The 19,094-nt window shown below is 48.3% G+C and overlaps 2 protein-coding genes across 5 annotated transcripts; both read right to left on the bottom strand.

Annotated features, from left to right (window-relative positions):
- Window positions 1–64: 64 nt before the first annotated feature.
- hgs (hepatocyte growth factor-regulated tyrosine kinase substrate) lies at window positions 65–16,214 on the bottom strand. Of its 4 annotated transcripts, none has more exons than XM_084437716.1 (20): window positions 16,079–16,214; window positions 12,999–13,083; window positions 12,729–12,804; window positions 12,294–12,386; window positions 10,852–10,969; window positions 10,706–10,758; window positions 10,524–10,592; window positions 10,270–10,394; window positions 9,817–9,949; window positions 7,773–7,871; window positions 7,594–7,689; window positions 6,931–6,969; window positions 6,664–6,840; window positions 5,588–5,801; window positions 4,816–4,988; window positions 4,017–4,157; window positions 3,342–3,519; window positions 3,003–3,136; window positions 1,908–2,090; window positions 65–1,456 (listed from the first exon to the last, which is right to left on the bottom strand). In XM_084437716.1, the coding sequence occupies exons 1-20, from the start codon at window positions 16,113–16,115 to the stop codon at window positions 1,361–1,363; spliced, it is 2,319 nt and encodes a 772-aa protein (XP_084293842.1). In that variant the 5' UTR covers window positions 16,116–16,214; the 3' UTR covers window positions 65–1,360. The 4 variants fall into 4 exon arrangements, with proteins under 4 accessions (XP_084293842.1, XP_084293843.1, XP_084293844.1 ...); XM_084437717.1 differs by having other exon boundaries at window positions 5,588–5,798; XM_084437718.1 differs by having other exon boundaries at window positions 9,817–9,922.
- A 1,932-nt stretch (window positions 16,215–18,146) lies between these two features.
- On the bottom strand, window positions 18,147–18,794 carry cldnk (claudin k; the record flags this gene model as incomplete). The annotated part of the gene is made up of 1 exon (XM_084438553.1): window positions 18,147–18,794. The coding sequence occupies one exon, from the start codon at window positions 18,792–18,794 to the stop codon at window positions 18,147–18,149; it is 648 nt and encodes a 215-aa protein (XP_084294679.1).
- Between the last annotated feature and the right edge of the window lie 300 nt (window positions 18,795–19,094).

Raw genomic sequence — 19,094 nt, 5'->3', positions numbered from 1 at the left:
TTAAATATAATCTTAAAATTACATTAAAGTCAGACTGATCAGTATGACGGAATAAAGAAGGTCACAGGCATTAAAGGGTTACAGAAGTCACTGATTGGGTGTATGTTACATGCACTACACGTGTCCATTTTGTAACTCTATCACCCCTTCCCACGTTTCTGGCACAACCGACGCACAACCTAGACACAGACCGGTCCTCATCTACACGCACGCTCTGATACAACCCCACCTACTGCCCAGGAAACAGCTCTGCAACACATTCACAGAAGATCCCCAAAATTCACCCACTGGACAAATTGCAGTTAATTCTTGGTAAAGTTACCACACAGTCTCAATTGATTTTTTATCTTGACACTAGTTGCCAGTGTGTCGTAAAGACATTGCAGTTAATAGTGTAGATACAGAATACAACACCTCAGGGTTGACGGCAAGAGTGCAAAAATGTTAGCTGTGGATTTTGAATTTCACAAAATATGATGCATGTATTTGCTAAACTCCCATATTGTGTAAGCTTATCCAGTCCAATAAGAGAAACGCAAGCCAAGCCTGGCATCAGAAGTATAACCACTCCAAAATGTAGGTTCTCTATCAAAAACCCAAAACCTATTGTGAGAAACAGCTAAAATGTGATGCAGCGCAACAAAATGCATTGCCAAAACAGGAAGGCCATCTATAGTTTAATCATCTGTGTGTGTGTGTGTGTGTGTGTGTGAGAGACTGACAACTACAGTGGAATGTGATCTCTGTGAGGCTAGGAGAGGGCTAGTGTCCCGTCTCTGGAGTTCTCATTGGAACCAGTTTGGCTGTGCCGTCTCAAACATCTCTCATCCCTCTGGTCTCCACTCACCCACGTCACAAAAAGATCTCACACAATCCCCGCAGCACGCCTCAGGACGAGCTGACACACTTTATTCTAACGCCAAAAATAAAAACATGCAAATTTGCTTTAGAAAAATATGAGACAAAGGATGGTTACGTCTTGTCTTTTTTCGATTCATATATTTTCTTAATCGGTTTAAATCTCTAATACCAATGACTATGTTGAGCTTCAGCAATTTGTTTCATAAGGAAATACTACGTAGATAACAGAGAAGGGAAAGAGCCAGAGGACAGAGGGTGTGGCCTAGCGACTGCCCACTCCCATGCTCTGGTACGGGGGGAGGAGGGTCGGCCAGGAGGCAAACGTTTCTGTAACATCATCACAATATTTCCACATTGTCACAACATCACAGTAAGATTAGTAGAACCATGTTTGTTTCTGGGGGGGGGTGGGGGGGGGACCGGGGGAGGGGAGGGCAGGGGGGGGGTGGTAGTGTGTTGTTGGACCCTCCAGGTCAAGGCTGTAGGAAGGACGGCCAGGTCAGTCAAATGAGATGAGCTGTGCCTCTGCGCTGCCTGGGACGGCCTGGGGCTGCTGCTGCTGCACTTGCTGCTGGGGACCACCAGGGGGAGCCATCTACACACAGAGACATACAGAGGCTGTGACCACCCTAGTGATATAACAGGATATGACGGGATCAATTATAACTATTTACTATAGTCATTATAAGAAAGAAAAAAACTATACTAATCTTTATGGGAGTAGATTTGTTACAGATGTATAAATCCCCAATAAAATCTAACAGTAAATGGATACTCAATGCCAAACATCCATCAATGAGAGAGAGGGAGGGGATTGTGGGTAAGTAAGTAAATCTTCTATAGCGCCCTTCACAGCACGTGCACAGAGTGCTTCACAAGTGGATATAAAAATACAAACCTCACACACAAAATACAGCTATAAAATACAAATACACAAAATACTGGAAATTCCTACTATAACAAAAACCACAACAGCAAAAAGCAAGTAGCTGAGCTACAGATGGCCAAATGCCTGCCTGAAAAGGTGAGTGTAAAAGTGGGCTCACCTGCTGGTACATGGGGGGCTGTCCGGGCATGTAGGGCTGCTGGGGGGGCATGTTGGGGTCTTGTCCCGGCAGCGCGGACATCATGTTCTGCATCTGGTAGGGCTGGTAGGACATGTAGCCCATGCCGTTGGCGGGGGCAGTCTGTGGCATGGGGGGCAAACTCTGGGCCTGGGAGGGTACGTTCTGCAGGGGGAAACGGGGGGGGGAGGGGGGGGGGACATTAGCTATACATTCAGCATTAGCCAGTGTAATAGATACATTCAAATGAGTGTATTCTCTGATCAAGACATTGTCATAGGACATCTACACTGTGAATCCTGTCTTATAAAGAGAGCCTGTCCTCTGTTTATTGACCCCACTACCCCCAGGCCTAAACAACCCTCCCCAGGGGTCTCCTCCTCCCAGCTAGACCTCCCCAGGGGTCCCCTCCTCCCAGCTAGACCTCCCCAGGGGTCCCCTCCTCCCAGCTAGACCTCCCCAGGGGTCCCCTCCTCCCAGCTAGACCTCCCCAGGGGTCCCCTCCTCCTCCCAGCTAGACCTCCCCAGGGGTCCCCTCCTCCTAGCTAGACCTCCCCAGGGGTCCCCTCCTCCTAGCTAGACCTCCCCAGGGGTCTCCTCCTCCCAGCTAGACCTCCCCAGGGGTCACCTCCTCCCAGCTAGACCTCCCCAGGGGTCCCCTCCTCCCAGCTAGACCTCCCCAGGGGTCCCCTCCTCCCAGCTAGACCTCCCCAGGGGTCCCCTCCTCCCAACTATCTTTGATCTCTGTAAATGTTCACTTCAGCTGTTGACCCTCAGACCTAGCCTACTCACTGATGATTGGCTAGGGAAGTATTTGCATATGCATGTCACAACCATAGTGTTTATAATGCTGTTTAGATAAGAATCACAGCTCATTTCCCTTCTCTGAGAGTCCGACTTTGCAAACTCGTAAACTATTTGGAATAAAAGTAACCAGCTTGGACTTGCAAAGAAGAACCTTGGTATTCTCGACTACTCTTTTCTGAATTATTCGAATTAATCTATAACACCAGTCACATGCCTTTTGGATCCTAGTTTGACGTCAAAAGGCCTAAAGTTGAATGAGCCCTTCCATACCTGGTAGCCCTGTGTGGGCGTGGGCTGGTAGTTTGAGTAGGCGGGGCTAGTGGTGGGCGGAGCCTGCCCAGGGGGTGGAGGCTGGCCATTGGTGCCTGCAGGCTGGTACATGTAGGCGTTCACCATGTTGGGGTCTGGAGCAGGAAGTACAAGCGCAGGACTGTGAGTCTGATGATGATGATGATGATGAAGAAGTAGTCACATCCTCCATTAAGAGCATTCCTCTGTCCCACTGACAGACACATCCCACATCTCCACGCTTTCACTGTACCTCGTGTGTCTTTTCTACGAGGCGCGTTATCGGTGACCAGGTGATCCCTGTCTCCGTGTTGGACTCACCTGTGGGGGGCATGGCCTGGTATTGTCCAGGGGCGGTCTGGCCGGGCTGGTTCATGTAGACGTTGTGCATGGGCGAGCCCTCCACCGAGCCCGCGGGGCTGAAGGTGCCGGGGTAGCTGGGAAGGCCGCCGGGCTGGTACACCATCCCCGGCGCCACGTTGGGGGGCAGGGACTGCATCTACACCCCAACAGGGGGGACAGGGGCACAGAGGAAGGACAGGATTCAGTCGGGGCGGACCACAACTGTCAAAAACACCGGCGCCCCCCCCGGAAATCAGGGGACGCCGTGGACGGGCGGATCCGCGATGGTCACCTGGGCGTAGAGATGTAACGGTGTGAAAAATTCATATGACGATTATAATGACCAAAATTTTCATGGTTATCAGTATTATCGCGGTATTGTAAAATGTGCTGAACATTTTCTAAAACTACTGATACACACTGAAATCATTTCACCAAGTTTTATATGGAAAAACACAAATAAAATTAGCAGCACTATAGACTTTTTTGCATAAATGTTAAAATAGTGCATCTTGGTTGATGCTGGGCAGTATTTACAGTGAGTTTTTCAAAACGCGGAAATCAAACACGGTTTTAATGATAATTTTATCACGATAAATTTCATGGAAATGTATCCCGGTTTTATGGTAACAGCGGTTCTCGTCACATCCCCACCTGGGCGTAGGGCAGGGAGAAGGCAGGCATCTGGGCCCTCATCTGGATGGTGTGCTTCTGCTGCTCCAGGCGCATCTGCCTCTCCTTCTCCTGCTCCTGCAGGCGCTGGATGGCCAGCTGCCTCTGCATCTCCAGGTACTCCTGAAACACACGGCCAATCACACGGCCGGGATCAGTCACGTACGGCCGCCACGCTAGTAGTCACCCGGTCGTTAACCACCGTACCATACCAGATCCACTAGTTGGCTTCTTCTAAAAACGCCCAGGGCTAAGTTTCCCAGAGGCATCGTAGCGCTACGTTCATCGTAGCGGTACGAAGAACGCCGTAGCTTACGAAGAACATAGCGCTACGATGAACGCCGTTGCTTACGATAAACGTAGCGCTACGATGCCTCTGGGAAACTCAGCCCAGGGTAGTAACCGAACTTGGTAAGAAAGCCTTTTCTTATTTTGCCCCTCACACATGGAATGAATTACAACACATTCTCCATTTAGACCCTCTGGTCTCACCTGGTGAGTTCAAATCCATGCTACAGAAGTCTTTACAAGAAGAATGTAAATGCTTCCTATAGAGTAATGTCCACCCACTAACATGACTGCATGCTTTTTATTCTTCTTTTTCTTCTGATTATATTGTGGTAATGTATTCGTGATGTACTGTGTTTTGATGGACTGTATCTTTTATCTGCTGCTGCCGTTTTGGCCAGGTCTCCCTTGTAAAAGAGATCTCCCCATCTCAATGGGACTTCCTGGTAAAATAATGGTAAAATAAAATAATAAATATGGCGTCGCGACTCGCCTGTTTCTTCTGCCTCATGATCTCTAGTTTCTGGGCCAGTTGGATCTGCCTCTGTCGCTCCGCCTCCTCGGCCGCGCGCCTCAGCTTCTCCCGGTGCTCGTCCCTCAGCGCGTTCAGCGCCGCCCGCGCGTCACGCACCTGCGCCAGCTTGTCCTGCAGCCCCTCGTAGTACACTGGTCACACACGGGGAGAGAGAGGGGGGGTCAGTCGAATCATATGAAATCAAACGTAGTACACTGGTCACACACGGGGAGAGAGAGGGGGGTCAGTCGAATCAAATGAAATCAAACGTAGTACACTGGTCACACACACGGGGGGGAGAGAGGGGGGTCAGTCGAATCAAATGAAATCAAACGTAGTACACTGGTCACACACACGGGGGGGAGAGAGGGGGGTCAGTCGAATCAAATGAAATCAAACGTGTTACACTGGTCACACACGGGGAGAGAGAGGGGGGGTGAGGGGGGTCAGTCAAATCAAATTAAATCAAACGTAGTACACTGGTCACACACAGGGAGAGGGGGGTCAGTCAAATCAAATGAAATTGAATAGGTCCCACCCCTACATATTTCAGAGGGAAACAAAAAAAACAGTTTCACCTGGGGGCCAGAAAAGTGAGCTGTAAAATTTTTTCCCTGACCTCTCTCAACGAGACAATAACCAAATCAAACCTTGTGAATCAGAATCGAGTCGATTCTTGAAATTCGAATCGATACCCAGCCCTACTCGGCGCTGTCTGGCCTCTTTCACAAAGACGCCCCGCGGGACTCACGTCTCTTCTCGTCCAGCTGGTTGAGGACGTCCAGCAGCTGCGGGTGCATGTTGTTGATGGACTGGAAGAGCGACAGCACGGCGCTGTCGTTGGTGATGCTGCGGCCGCGCATGTGGTTGCTCTTCATGCGGTTGAGGAAGGTGGTGACGGCGTTCTGCAGCGCCTTCAGGAACTGCTCGTGGTTCTCCTCCGACTCGCCGTTCTGGTACTGCTGCTGAGAGGGGGGGCGACACCACCGGCACTCAAAACCACGTCCCCGCTCTCGCGAGACCACCCGGGACTAGGGTTGCGAATTTCAAGGAATTTCATTGATCGGCCATCTTGTCGATCTTATCTAGATGTCTGTTAATTTGACATGTTTTAATGCCGTATTGGGCCTGTATAACCATCACGTGCTGTAGTCTAACGGTTATTTCAACTTAGGGTTGCAAATTTTAAGGAATTTCATTAATCGATAACCGTTAACCTTAACAAACGATAGTCGATTAATTGATAAGAACGTCCCGCGCTGAACTGCGCTTTGCTCGCTTCATTTTTGTGTCGTCTTCCGCCGTGTCGTTGAAATTCCCCGGCATCCCAATTAGCCTTCACTACATGGCGTGGCGCCCTCATGTGCAGTCAGACCCTAAATCATGATTACATTTCACACAACTCCCGTTGATAACGTTTGTTTAAAAAAAAAAAGTTCTGTTCCATTAACAAGCAGTTAATCGAGTAACCAAATCTCACGAGTAAATTCTTATCGGCAATTAATCGATAGTCGATTAACTTAACATCCCTACCCGGGACGCAAGATTACTTTTCGCAACCCAGTTTAGCAAGAACACCATAGAGTTTAGGGTTAAGGCTAGGGGTTAGGGTGAGGGTCAGGTGTAGGGTTAGGGTTAAGGTTAAGGTTAGGGGTTAGGGTGAGGGTCAGGTGTAGGGTTAGGTTTAGGGTTAAGGTTAGGTTAGGTCTTCCTTAACCCTAAACTCAATGGCGTTATCGCTTAACTGGGTTGCGAAACGCGTAGACGCACCCGGGATCTACGCAGAAACATAAACGCCATCAATCTAGCGCGTCGTAGGAAACGCACCTCCACTACGCTGACCGGCGCCGGCTGAATGACCACCGGGACGTGGCTCTCCACAGGCTGGCTGATTGGCAGGGGCGGCTCGGCCAATGGCACGGGCGCAGGAGCGGAGGGGGTGGGGCTCTTGCGCGCCTCTTCCTGTTTCTTCTCCCAGTACGTCCTGTTCAGGTAGCGGGCCAGCTGCAGGGGGACACCACAACTTAGGATTTACCCCTCTGTGATTTCACATGGAAAGCTCCCAAAACGTCATGTGACCTGCTAGGGGCTTACCTCTGGGTCCACGTCCTCAGCGGAGGGGGCGGACGAGTTCTGTGGAGAATGCAGATATTACTAGTGTCACTGGACATCACGGACACAACTGCAGTGAAGGCTAGTTCAAAGTCCAGACGTAGCATGCAAAGACCGGACTCCGCTGGGGTCGATCAATCAATCAATCAAAGCTTTATTTGTATAGAGCATTTCATACACAGAGGTAACACAATGCGCTTTACAGAGAGCAAGGCTCTTTTTTTGCGACCGCGCGTAGCTGGCGTTCGCGGTCGCGTTACTGGCGTCGCACCAAGCGCGGCTCGGCGTGAAAACCGTTTCACAGCGATTACACATCACACGTGGCGCCGGAAACGCGCTGCTGCCGTCAATGAATTACTTCTTCAAAAACAGGAGCCGGATTTCAGAAACTAAAGTCCTCCGCTGGGAATCACCACACCGTGACGACCCGGAGATCGAAATGAATAATTTTCAGATGGAAACGTTTCCTTTTCGATCTGGGACTTAAGGTAGAAAAAGAAAACGCCGCGCAGAGACAGTGGGAAACGTAGTCCTTGGGTATGAGTTTTACCGGACTACAACAGTGTTTGCACCCTGTACTTCTGGACTATGAATTGATCTTTAGAGGGGGTGTTGTTTTTGAGTGAGTGTGAGGGCGGATCTTACCACAGGGGGGGAGTACAGGGTGCTCACGGGGGGGGCGGAGGAGGTCACCGGGGTGGGCTCAGCTTTGGGGTACACCCCATACGAGTTCTTATGCCTCTGTGAACACAAATGAACATCAGTGTCGGATCTCGTCGCGCGCGAACGCCAGTAGCTGTGCGGTTTGGGGCCGCGTTACCCACCATCCTCTCCTTCTCCTCCGCCTCGCTCTGGGACAGGGCGATGGCGAGCTGGAGCTCCTCCTCCTCCTGGAGAGCGGCTTCGTCTCTTTTGGGGGGCATCTGGGGGGACAGAGGCAGAGGTCAGACGAGGCCGGGTCCAGGGAGGGAGCCGGCCGGGCGGGTACGAGGGGGGCAGGGGGGGGGGCGGGTACGAGGGGGGGGGTAGGGGGAAAGGCAGCAGGGAAAAGACTTCAGTATCACAATACAGCCGCACTTTCTCTTCTTAACCGGAGTCTCACCGCGAACGGTAACTTTTACATTTGGCAAGCAGGAGAGTGCAAATGACCCTCATCTTAAACTTAACATCTATTCGGTCCTTTCCTACAGGTTGACCAACTGACCAGGGGGTAATAGGTGGGGGGGGGGGGGACGGTTTGGATAGGGACGGCCAGGGACCACACTCAGGAGCATCAAAGTTAGCCAGTACATCTGGGACGGTACACCTCTAATCTCTGCTGGCGGTCTGCAGCGAGAGACGGGTCTCAAGAGAGGGTCTGGGTCTCAGAGGGGGTCTGGGTCTTAGAGAGGGTCTTAGAGAGGGTCTCAGAGAGGGTCTGGGTCTCAGAGAGGGTCTCAGAGGGGGTCTGGGTCTCAGAGAGGGTCTTAGAGAGGGTCTCAGAGAGGGTCTGGGTCTCAGAGGGGGTCTGGGTCTCAGAGAGGGTCTCAGAGAGGGTCTGGGTCTCAGAGAGGGTCTTAGAGGGGGTCTGGGTCTCAGAGAGGGTCTGGGTCTCAGAGAGGGTCTCAGAGAGGGTCTCAGAGAGGGTCTGGGTCTCAGAGAGGGTCTCAGAGAGGGTCTGGGTCTCAGAGAGGGTCTCAGAGGGGGTCTGGGTCTCAGAGAGGGTCTGGGTCTCAGAGAGGGTCTCAGAGAGGGTCTCAGAGAGGGTCTGGGTCTCAGAGAGGGTCTCAGAGGGGGTCTGGGTCTCAGAGAGGGTCTTATAGGGGGTCTGGGTCTCAGAGAGGGTCTGTTTCTCAGAGGGGGTCTCAGAGAGGGTCTGGGTCTCAGAGAGGGTCTTAGAGGGGGTCTGGGTCTCAGAGGGGGTCTGGGTCTCAGAGGGGGTCTGGGTCTCAGAGGGGGTCTGGGTCTCAGAGAGGGTCTGGGTCTCAGAGAGGGTCTGGGTCTCAGAGAGGGTCCGGGTCTCAGAGAGGGTCCGGGTCTCAGAGAGGGTCTGTTTCTCAGAGGGGGTCTCAGAGAGGGTCTGGGTCTCAGAGAGGGTCTCAGAGGGGGTCTGGGTCTCAGAGAGGGTCTCAGAGAGGGTCTGGGTCTCAGAGAGGGTCTCAGAGGGGGTCTGGGTCTCAGAGAGGGTCTCAGAGGGGGTCTGGGTCTCAGAGAGGGTCTTAGAGGGGGTCTGGGTCTCAGAGAGGGTCTTAGAGGGGGTCTGGGTCTCAGTCTCAGAGAGGGTCTGGGTCTCAGAGGGGGTCTGGGTCTCAGAGAGGGTCTGGGTCTCAGAGAGGGTCTCAGAGAGGGTCTCAGAGGGGGTCTGGGTCTCAGAGAGGGTCTGGGTCTCAGAGAGGGTCTCAGAGAGGGTCTCAGAGAGGGTCTGGGTCTCAGAGAGGGTCTCAGAGAGGGTCTGGGTCTCAGAGAGGGTCTCAGAGGGGGTCTGGGTCTCAGAGAGGGTCTTAGAGGGGGTCTGGGTCTCAGTCTCAGAGAGGGTCTGGGTCTCAGAGGGGGTCTGGGTCTCAGAGAGGGTCTGGGTCTCAGAGAGGGTCTCAGAGAGGGTCTTAGAGAGGGTCTGTTTCTCAGAGGGGGTCTCAGAGAGGGTCTGTTTCTCAGAGGGGGTCTCAGAGAGGGTCTCAGAGGGGGTCTGGGTCTCAGAGAGGGTCTCAGAGAGGGTCTGGGTCTCAGAGAGGGTCTCAGAGGGGGTCTGGGTCTCAGAGAGGGTCTGGGTCTCAGAGAGGGTCTCAGAGAGGGTCTGGGTCTCAGAGAGGGTCTGTTTCTCAGAGGGGCCTGTGTAAGTTTGATGCCCCCGGTGGCTGTGAACGCTGCAACAGCCGTGACTTCACTTACTGTTTCCTGGACCACTACCTGAGACTGCTGGGACAGGGGGCTGGTGAGGTACTCCGGGGGCAGTTCGGCGGGCCCAGGGGTGGACGCGGCCTTCCCCTCCGCCTTCCTAGGGGGGGGAGAGAGGGAGGGGTGGCTGGAGAGGAGAAGGGGTCAGGGAGGGAGGAGGGGGGAGGGGGGGGAAACAGAGCCTGGTGAATCAGCAGACCGCAACCGCGTTTGAGCATCAGCAAAGCCTAAACGAAACAATGGGTGCAGTGAGGCTAGTCTGCCTCTAGGGGCAGCGAGGAGTCAAATCAGGTCTTGGAAGTGTAAGTAGGACAACATTCTCAGGAATGTGAGAGAATTGTTTATTATTACTGAGACAGCTGTGTTATCCTTAATCTAACACAAAAAACACGACGACAGTGAAATTCAGGGCAGTGGGTTTTTTCTCTCTTGGCGTCGGGCACCTACTTGTTCAGCAGCTCAAAGCAGGGCTCGCACACGCGCACTTCCTTCTCGATGCCGAACTTGGGAATGGTGGAATACTTAGACGAGCATTTTCCACAGAAGATCTGACCGCAGGCTCGGCAGTGGTGCTGGAAAAAGAGAGAGAATCTGTCGATGAACGCACACGCTCACACACGCGTCCATCACCGAGCTACACTCAATGACGTTGATCAATAAAGAGCACATTGCCACGTGTTGTTATAGCAAAGCGGGCCTACCTTACGAGTCATGACACCGAACTGAACCCTGCAGCGATGGCACTCTTCTGCGTCAACCCAGTCTGGGGCCTGGACACGTGACCCCGAGATACAGGAAAACACAAAATTAGCGAACTCGTGCCAAGATAGCGGCCATGTCTCAAAGCAAACCGACCCCGACGATTCAGGAAACAACTTCATACCCTCTCAGCTGCAAACATGGCGTCACTCTCCTTGAACTCCGGGAACACGTGACCTGTGAGATTAGACATTCAAGATATTGAACAACCGGTGACGGCACATGGCGTCTGGAACCGGTAGATGTACAGAACAGCGCTGTGGGACTCACCCTCCACCTTCATGATCTGGTAGGTGTCCTGGACCACCTTGTACTTGGGCTCGTTGCGGAAAGCGTGCGCCCAGGCTTGAATCAGATACAGAATCTTGTTCCGGACGTTGGGCTCCGTCTGTTTTTAAAGGCAGGAGAGAGCGCCACTCGCTGAATAAAGGCTCACTAAACATTAACAGTGCACTCAATAAGAATCGCCTCAAAATGTAGGCCAGCCGAGACAAGCCACACTAAATCTTATCCCACAAATCATAAAATCACCCTCTAAAAATAGCCATGACAAACAGCATGAGTACACAACTACTCTCTATTTCTAGCAAATAAAATATTTTCACAGGCTTAAATGTTAAACCTCTGCCTTGTTTTGCTCATTTTTGACGAGGAGACTTTTAGTGGGACGTCCCTCAGTCTGAGAGAGAGAGAGACAGCATGTGACCAAGCGACTGCACTATGACATCACCAGGAAGTCAAAAGCGTAACTTGCCTGAACCTGAGTCACACAAGGAAGGAGACACAACCGAAAAACTGATCACACCTTGGCTGCTTCCCTGTAGAACAGCCTGCTGCCAGGCTAATTGCACTGCTGAGCATTAACAAGAAGGGTTGCAAATTTCAAGGAATTTCATTAATCGATAACTGTTAACCTTTACAAACGATAGTCGATTAATTGATAACAGTGTCCCACGCTGGACTGCGCTTTGCTCGCTTCATTTTTGTGTCGTTGAAATTCCCCGGCATCCCAATTATCCTTCACTACATGGCGTGGCGCCCTCATGTGCAGTCAGACCTTAAATCATGATTACATTTCACACAACTCCCGTTGATAACGTCAAAAAAAAAAAAATCTGTTCCATTAACAAGCAATTAATCGAGTAACCACATCTTATTCGAGTAAATTCTTATCGGCAATTAATCGATAGTCGATTAACTGTTAACATCCTGACTAACAAGCACTACTAACAAGCAAAGACACGGGCAGGGATGGGAGATGAGGGGTGGGTGACTGACCAGGCCTGCAGCCAAAACAAGCTCAGCTAAATCACCCCAACACACTGCGTTGACGTGGCACAAGATGTTGTCAGTGACAATAAAGCTGATTATAACACAAAGAACCACATATCAAAATGGCCTCCCTCTTGCTGTTGCAGCTGTTCTGAGAGGCAGGGGACCCTGCAGAGTTAGCTGGTCGATAGCTGACCTTGTCCTACATGTAGCTGCTCTAGCCTGGACTACAACAGCTACAGTACACCACTGCTGGGCTGTGAGAGAGGCTCTGGTGACAATGATGGGGGATCTAAGCTGTCGTGTGCATTAGAATGTGAGGTTAACATGGCGGCTAAGGGCATCAGCAACCATTTGATTTCAATGGGGATGTGATTGAGAGAAGAGAGTTGAGTGTGAGGGTTGAAGAGGTCAGGAGGGGTGAGGCAAGCGAAGGTCACCTTGAGAAGGTCCTTCAGCTCCTCCATGGTCGTCTTACTGGCCACCTCGTCATGCACCGTCTGACCACAGTTCTTCACCACCGACTCCAGGACCTAGCGGGGGACAAGATAACATTCTTTTGAATTTTTGGATTGATATTTATAGCTGTTTTGTTATTTTTGTAGCTTTGTAAAAATGTGTCTGTGTTTACTTGTTTTTAACCATGTACGGTGACCTTGGGTGTTATGGAAGGCGCCTTGAAATAAAATTCTTATTACTGAGAAAGAAGTGGCTCTTTAGAACTTCCCCAATGTGCCAAATCTTTACACATAATTCAACGTCCCTATGTTTGATGGAATCATTTCTCAAGTAGCCTAATCGTTCAGTCAGTATATGAGTTATTGGAGTAAAGAGATTAATTATCAAACATGCACGTGCCAATGTACTTTACCCACCTCAAGAGCATAGAGAGCCACATGTGGATTCTTGTCATTCAGCTTCTTCTTAATGGCGCCGATTGCATACTTTGCCCTATGAAAAGGAGAGGAAAAGGCATTGATTTGATTTTGATTTCGTTGATTTTGGCTCTAGTTTGATCATTGTTCTGTGTGGAAACCACAGCCTTCTAAAAATGAGTGTCAACTTTCCACCACAGCGGCCAAGAGGCTAGAGGGGGACAGATGTGGACAGGGGGACAGATGTGGACAGGCGGACTGGACACTCACTGGGTGTCTCCTTGACGAATAAGGTCACAGATCTGCAAGATGGACTCCCAATCTGTCTCCAGCAGCAGTTGGCTGGTGGCTTTATCTGTGGACGACAACATTGTCTTACAGGTCTTGATATGACCGTATTTCCTACACACACACACATGATGGATAGTCAATACATTTTCTGATCATCATCATAGCAGTGTAATACGAAGGAGAACGTGTCGTGGGCAGGCCACATTATCTCTGATAGGGAAAAGTAATTTACAAACAGTGACCAATGTCTAATCTAATCACACCCTCAACCCTCAAATCAACCGGCATTTTCTAAAGAGCAGACCTCATTTGCTTACAGGCAGGGTGAATACAATTTGGTGAATATTACGTGCCAAATTTTGCACGGAGATGGACTTGGTTCAGACAAAATGTAATTTTAGGCTACTATTTAGCTACATCACGGTCATCACACAGCATTGTGGTACTGTACAAGGCTACTCAATTTTACAAGTTGAAGACAAGTTTCTTTGTGTTATTCAATAAGAAATATAGAGGGGTAGAGCTGTCTATTACATTTTACGTTACATTTCTTTGTCATTTTAATAGACGCTTTTATCCAATACAATTTTAACACTAGGGTGAGGGGCGTCTGTAAGTTCTGTCAATTGTTGAAAAGCTGTAATCTTTTCTGGAGTTGCAAAATCAAGTGTGCTCTCCAGTTATCATTATAACACAGTCATAAACTCTAGGCCAACAATGCCACCGACACACTGTCAGCCATCTAGCTGCTGGATCACAATGTATACATGATGTCTGTCTAGCTATTCGGGTGATTGATTGATTTTATTTATTTTTAAGACAGGGACAAGGTATAGTAGACATTTACCCTATAGAATAGGGAGAGATGCACTGTACAAGGTTATAGCTAGACAGCTAATTTCCACCCGCAGTCCCTGGGCAAATAAATATACAGTCTTAAAATAGTGGGGCAAATAGTACACAGTGGGAAAGTTACATACATGCTGTAGAAGGAATACAAAAATGTTATGTAGCACAGATTTCACTCATTCCTATACCCACATCCCTCTATACCCTCATCCCTATACCCTCATCCCTATACCCACATCCCTATACCCTCATCCCTATACCCTCATCCCTATACCCTCATTCCTATACCCACATCCCAACCTCCCCAGACCCTTTCTCAAACCCTAGGTACAGCCCCCATACATAAGTGGGACTAGAGTAGATGAACAATGATGGGCGGATGCCATTTCATTGACACCATCAACGTTAGCTTGCTACGTTAGCATGGATGGTTGCCACTTCAGGTCCAACCAGCTAGCTAACGTTAGCTATTCTAGCTAGCCTGACAGCTAGCCTGTGTGACTCAATGCATAACACTGCGCTATGCATAGTATTAAGATGATTAAAACGCAATAACATTAAGATAAAAGTTAGCAAGACCAAGTTACCAAACGGTCTGTTAGTGAATGTAACGTTAGTTTTGGCTAGCTAGCTAACTGCTATAGCGAGGGACGTTATAGGGACAAATTAGTCCTGTCTAGCAAGCATGAAAATATAAAAAAATAGGCATGAAAACGAAATCATCATCATTATTTCATCTGGTTGTGTAGCTTAGGTTAGCCAGCTAGCTAACCATCTTAGCAGCTAGCACTAGCTAGGTCGCTGAGAGAAGCTAACGACCAAGGTTTTATAGCTAGCTAGCTATGCTTATCACATACAAGATTGATTTCACTAGATATAACTGAGTGATATTGTGTGAGACAATGTCCCTTAAAGCAAATAGGGTCCACAGCTAAGAAACGGGAGTACAGGCCTCAACCTACTATCCAACCGAATAGACCCGTCAGACAATGCCAGCTAAACCAGTGAGCTAGTTAGGGTGCGTTCGTTTGTGGTCGGAGGTGGCAAGTCGCAAGTGGCAAAATACCCACCTCCGACCTGTGTGCATTCAGATATATACCATTATATCACAGTTACCTAGTTATATCTATATACCATTATATCACAGTTACCTAGTTATATCTATATACCATTATATCATAGTTACCTAGTTATATCTATATACCTAGTTATATCTATATACCATTATATCACAGTTACCTAGTTATATCTATATACCATTATATCACAGTTACCTAGTTATATCTATATATCATTATATCACAGTTTACCTAGTTATATCTATATACCATTATATCACAGTTACCTAGTTATATCTATATACCATTATATCACAGTTACCTAGTTATATCTATATACCTAGTTATATCTATATACCATTATATCACAGTTACCTAGTTATATCTATATACCATTATATCAGTTACCTAGTTATATCTATATAGCATTATATCACAGTTTACCTAGTTATATCTATATACCATTATATCACAGTTACCTAGTTATATATATATACCATTATATCACAGTTACCTAGTTATATCTATATACCATTATATCCCAGTTACCTAGTTATATCTATATACCATTATATCCCAGTTACCTAGTTATATCTATATACCATTATATCCCAGTTACCTAGTTATATCTATATACCATTATATCCCAGTTACCTAGTTATATCTATATACCATTATATCACAGTTACCTAGTTATATCTATATACCATTATATCACAGTTACCTAGTTATATCTATATACCATTATATCACAGTTACCTAGTTATATCTATATACCATTATATCACAGTTACCTAGTTATATCTATATACCATTATATCACAGTTACCTAGTTATATCTATATACCATTATATCAGTTACCTAGTTATATCTATATACCATTATATCACAGTTACCTAGTTATATCTAGTGCATTCGAGCAACTGGGGGCTGAGAAACATCCGAATTTGCGACGAGGAAGTGCGAGTTCATGCGGTGTTTTATTTAATCATTCCTAGTAGCAAGTCGCAATTTGCCACCTCCCAGTTATAAACGAACGCACCTTAGCGTAGCTAGCCAGCTAGCTTAGCCACAGCCCAAATGTCTGTCAATACAATACGCAACATCGCAGTTACAATGTCCCCGTTCGTAGGAAAATACCCATATCTTACCAAGAAGCCTTTCAAATGTACCTCCACCTTTTCCCATGGTTAAATAAGAGATTTTGTCTGGATAACGATATGTATTTTGATCAACACTTTTTTTTCCGCTAGCTGCTAGCTAGTAAAATCACCACTGAACCTCAGCCCAGCTCAGCTGTTGTTTGTCTGCTACATGGATGTCTGCTACTTCCTACTTCCTGAATCGGAGAATGCTTCTGCCTACTGCCCCCTACAGTTGAGTATGGCACATGGATGTATTGAAGATTTATCTCCAACTCAAAGCAAATCAAATCAAACTTTATTTGTATAGAGCATTTCATACCTATAGGCGCTACAATGCGCTTTATCATAATCATATTTAATCAAGCATATGATTCAAGAGTTCATGTGTGTCAAATTTAGGTTCTCAAATTGTGGAGTAGGTTTGATACATGGCTACCTGTATCTAAAACAATTGAATGTAATTTGTCAATGTCAATTTATTTATATAGCACCATTTAAAGCAAACCATTCTGTATGGTTTCTGAACCTGGTTCTGCGTCAGCCCTAGTCCAAATTAAAGCCTTGGTATTGCACAATTTCTACCTTTGGTTTGTGCTGCTGGTGACATATTTTGTAAACAAATTAATTTGAATATATTCCATTCTACCCCATGTAATATATTCTCACTACACTGTACATCTCACATTGGTATCATATGAGTCACTACCTGGCACTTTAAACACTGATGCCCATTGTTGGGGCAGTGCTACTGATGCCACAGTGGCATTGTTTATCTCTCACAGCTCTGGACATACTGTCACAAAGACAGGAAGAAAGCCAAGTGTGTCATCGCCAGTGAAAGGGACATAACAATCATACAGCTAATTGTAAGAAGAATAGCCTTGATTCTAACCACTACTGTATTTTTGATTCCTGAACATTAACTCCAACATATTGCTGGTAGTTTAAAGTGGGAAATAATACCAGATGAAGTTTTTGAGAGTACTTTTTGGGTTTTAACACCGCCAGCCAGGAGGTTAAAACCAGAAAGACCAGAGCAGCACGTCGTTTAGAATCTGAAGGATCTCAGCTATGTCTCATGAATAAAGATTATGTTCTCATACTGAGGCTTGAAACATCCCACATGACATGCTTAGACACACACACACACATACATGCGCACGTGCGCACACACACACACATGCACATGCGCACACACACACACAAACATACACACACACATAACTTGAATGAGGAGCTGTGTATTGTTTCTCATTTTATAATGTCGTTCCTGAATCAGCAGTTTAGAGAACTGACCTCAGATCTTATGGAAACTCTACATTGCCTGCTATTGTCACCCAGAAATGGGGGAGGAGCTAGCATTAGCCCGATGATGTCATCCAAGCATTGTTAAGAGGCTGTTGTTTCTGACTCCCTCTGTCTGGAACCTTGGCAGCAACCCTGGTTTTTGATATCTGAAGACATTATCAAGAACACACAGAAATCATTCACAATTTCCAGAGTTGGACAGCAGAGATAGGAGATGAGATAGGAGATGGAGGATTGGTAGTTGGGTAAAAGACCATTCACACACATTCCGCGACAGTTTTATACCACACACACACACACACACACAATCGTACACATGTCCCCATTGTTCTATTGTTCTACCCTAATCAGCACCACTCACGCTGGTGTCCACATTAATAAGATGGCCCATGGATCTGCTGAAGATTCTTGCTTAGAGTGACCATAGCCATTTATAATCCTACTCTGAAATCAGAATATACGTTTTAGAGGTGATTTGCCTCTGGTTAAGATGGATGAATTCACACAGTTTAACCTGGAATTGGAAGACTGAAGTTTTTATTGTGTTTTACACTGACAGACAGAGAAAGGGTTATCGGAGGACATAGGGTATGAAATAACAAAAGCACTTCACATTTCCCTTCACAACCTCCTACAGATTTTCGACAAATAACATTAAATATCAAAGTATTAAAAGGAGTACTAAGAGAGGGAGAAAAAAAAAAGGTTGTTCAATTTTCAGTTTTCAGAGATGGTGTCATGGGACTTGACAGTTGGTTTCTGACCCTCAGACGTAACCTTTGACCTGTGCGGCAGGTGCTCTACGGGGGCTGCTGTCTCCGCTACTGAAGGTCGGAGAAGAGGGAATGCCTGGAGGACCTGAGCCGGCGTAGAGCAGAGAACCCCCAATCAGGAGCAGGGCGGACGCCCCCCATCCCAGGTAGAGGGCGGGGCCCAGCTCGCGCTTGTGCGGGGCCGCCACGTGGGGGTCGTAGAAATCCCTGATGATGGAGTGGGCGGTCCAGCAGATGGGCACGAGGTAGAGGAACCCCGCGATGGCGAACATGGCGCCGGCGATGCGAGCCACGCGCGCCTTCAGGCTGTTCTGGCCTATGCACTTGGTGCACTTCACCCCCACCACGCCCAGGGCCAGGGCCATGCCGCACATCAGGACCGACAGCACCGTGAGGCCCCGGGCAGCCTGCATGTCACTGGGCAGGGCCAGCATGCTGTCGTACACCTTGCATTGGATCTGACCGGTGCTCTGGACGATGCAGGTCATCCACAGGCCCTCCCAGATGATCTGGGCCGTCACTATGTTGTTCCCGATGAAGGCGGTGACACGCCACAGGGGGATGGCGAGCACTAAGGCTCCGCCCACCCAGCCCACGATGGCCATGACCAAGCCCAGTAACTGCATGCCGGTGGTTGCCATGGCAGTAGGGGTTGACAGATTCGGTTGGGTGTGTCTTTGGTGTTACTCGGCTCTTGACGGGACGTCAGTGTCTCTCCTCGTGTCGCGGGGTCCAGGAATAGTCCCAAACAGGATGAGGAGCGAGGGACAGGTGTAAACAGCCTGGACAAACAGCCTGGACAAACAGCCTGGACAAAGAGCCTGGACAAACCTCCGCTCTCCGCTCTGTGTGAAGCTGATGTTGAAGCCAACAGGGGACCGTCAAAAGCACGTATCCTGAGAGCCCAGACAAGAAAAAAAGCAGTTATAATCACTCATGTC

This window comes from Borostomias antarcticus, assembly GCF_949987555.1.
Source record: "Borostomias antarcticus genome assembly, chromosome: 5".
Taxonomy (NCBI): Eukaryota; Metazoa; Chordata; class Actinopteri; order Stomiiformes; family Stomiidae; genus Borostomias; species Borostomias antarcticus.
The sequence above is the reverse complement of the archived record's forward strand: the minus strand, read 5'-3'. Positions and strand labels throughout refer to the sequence as shown.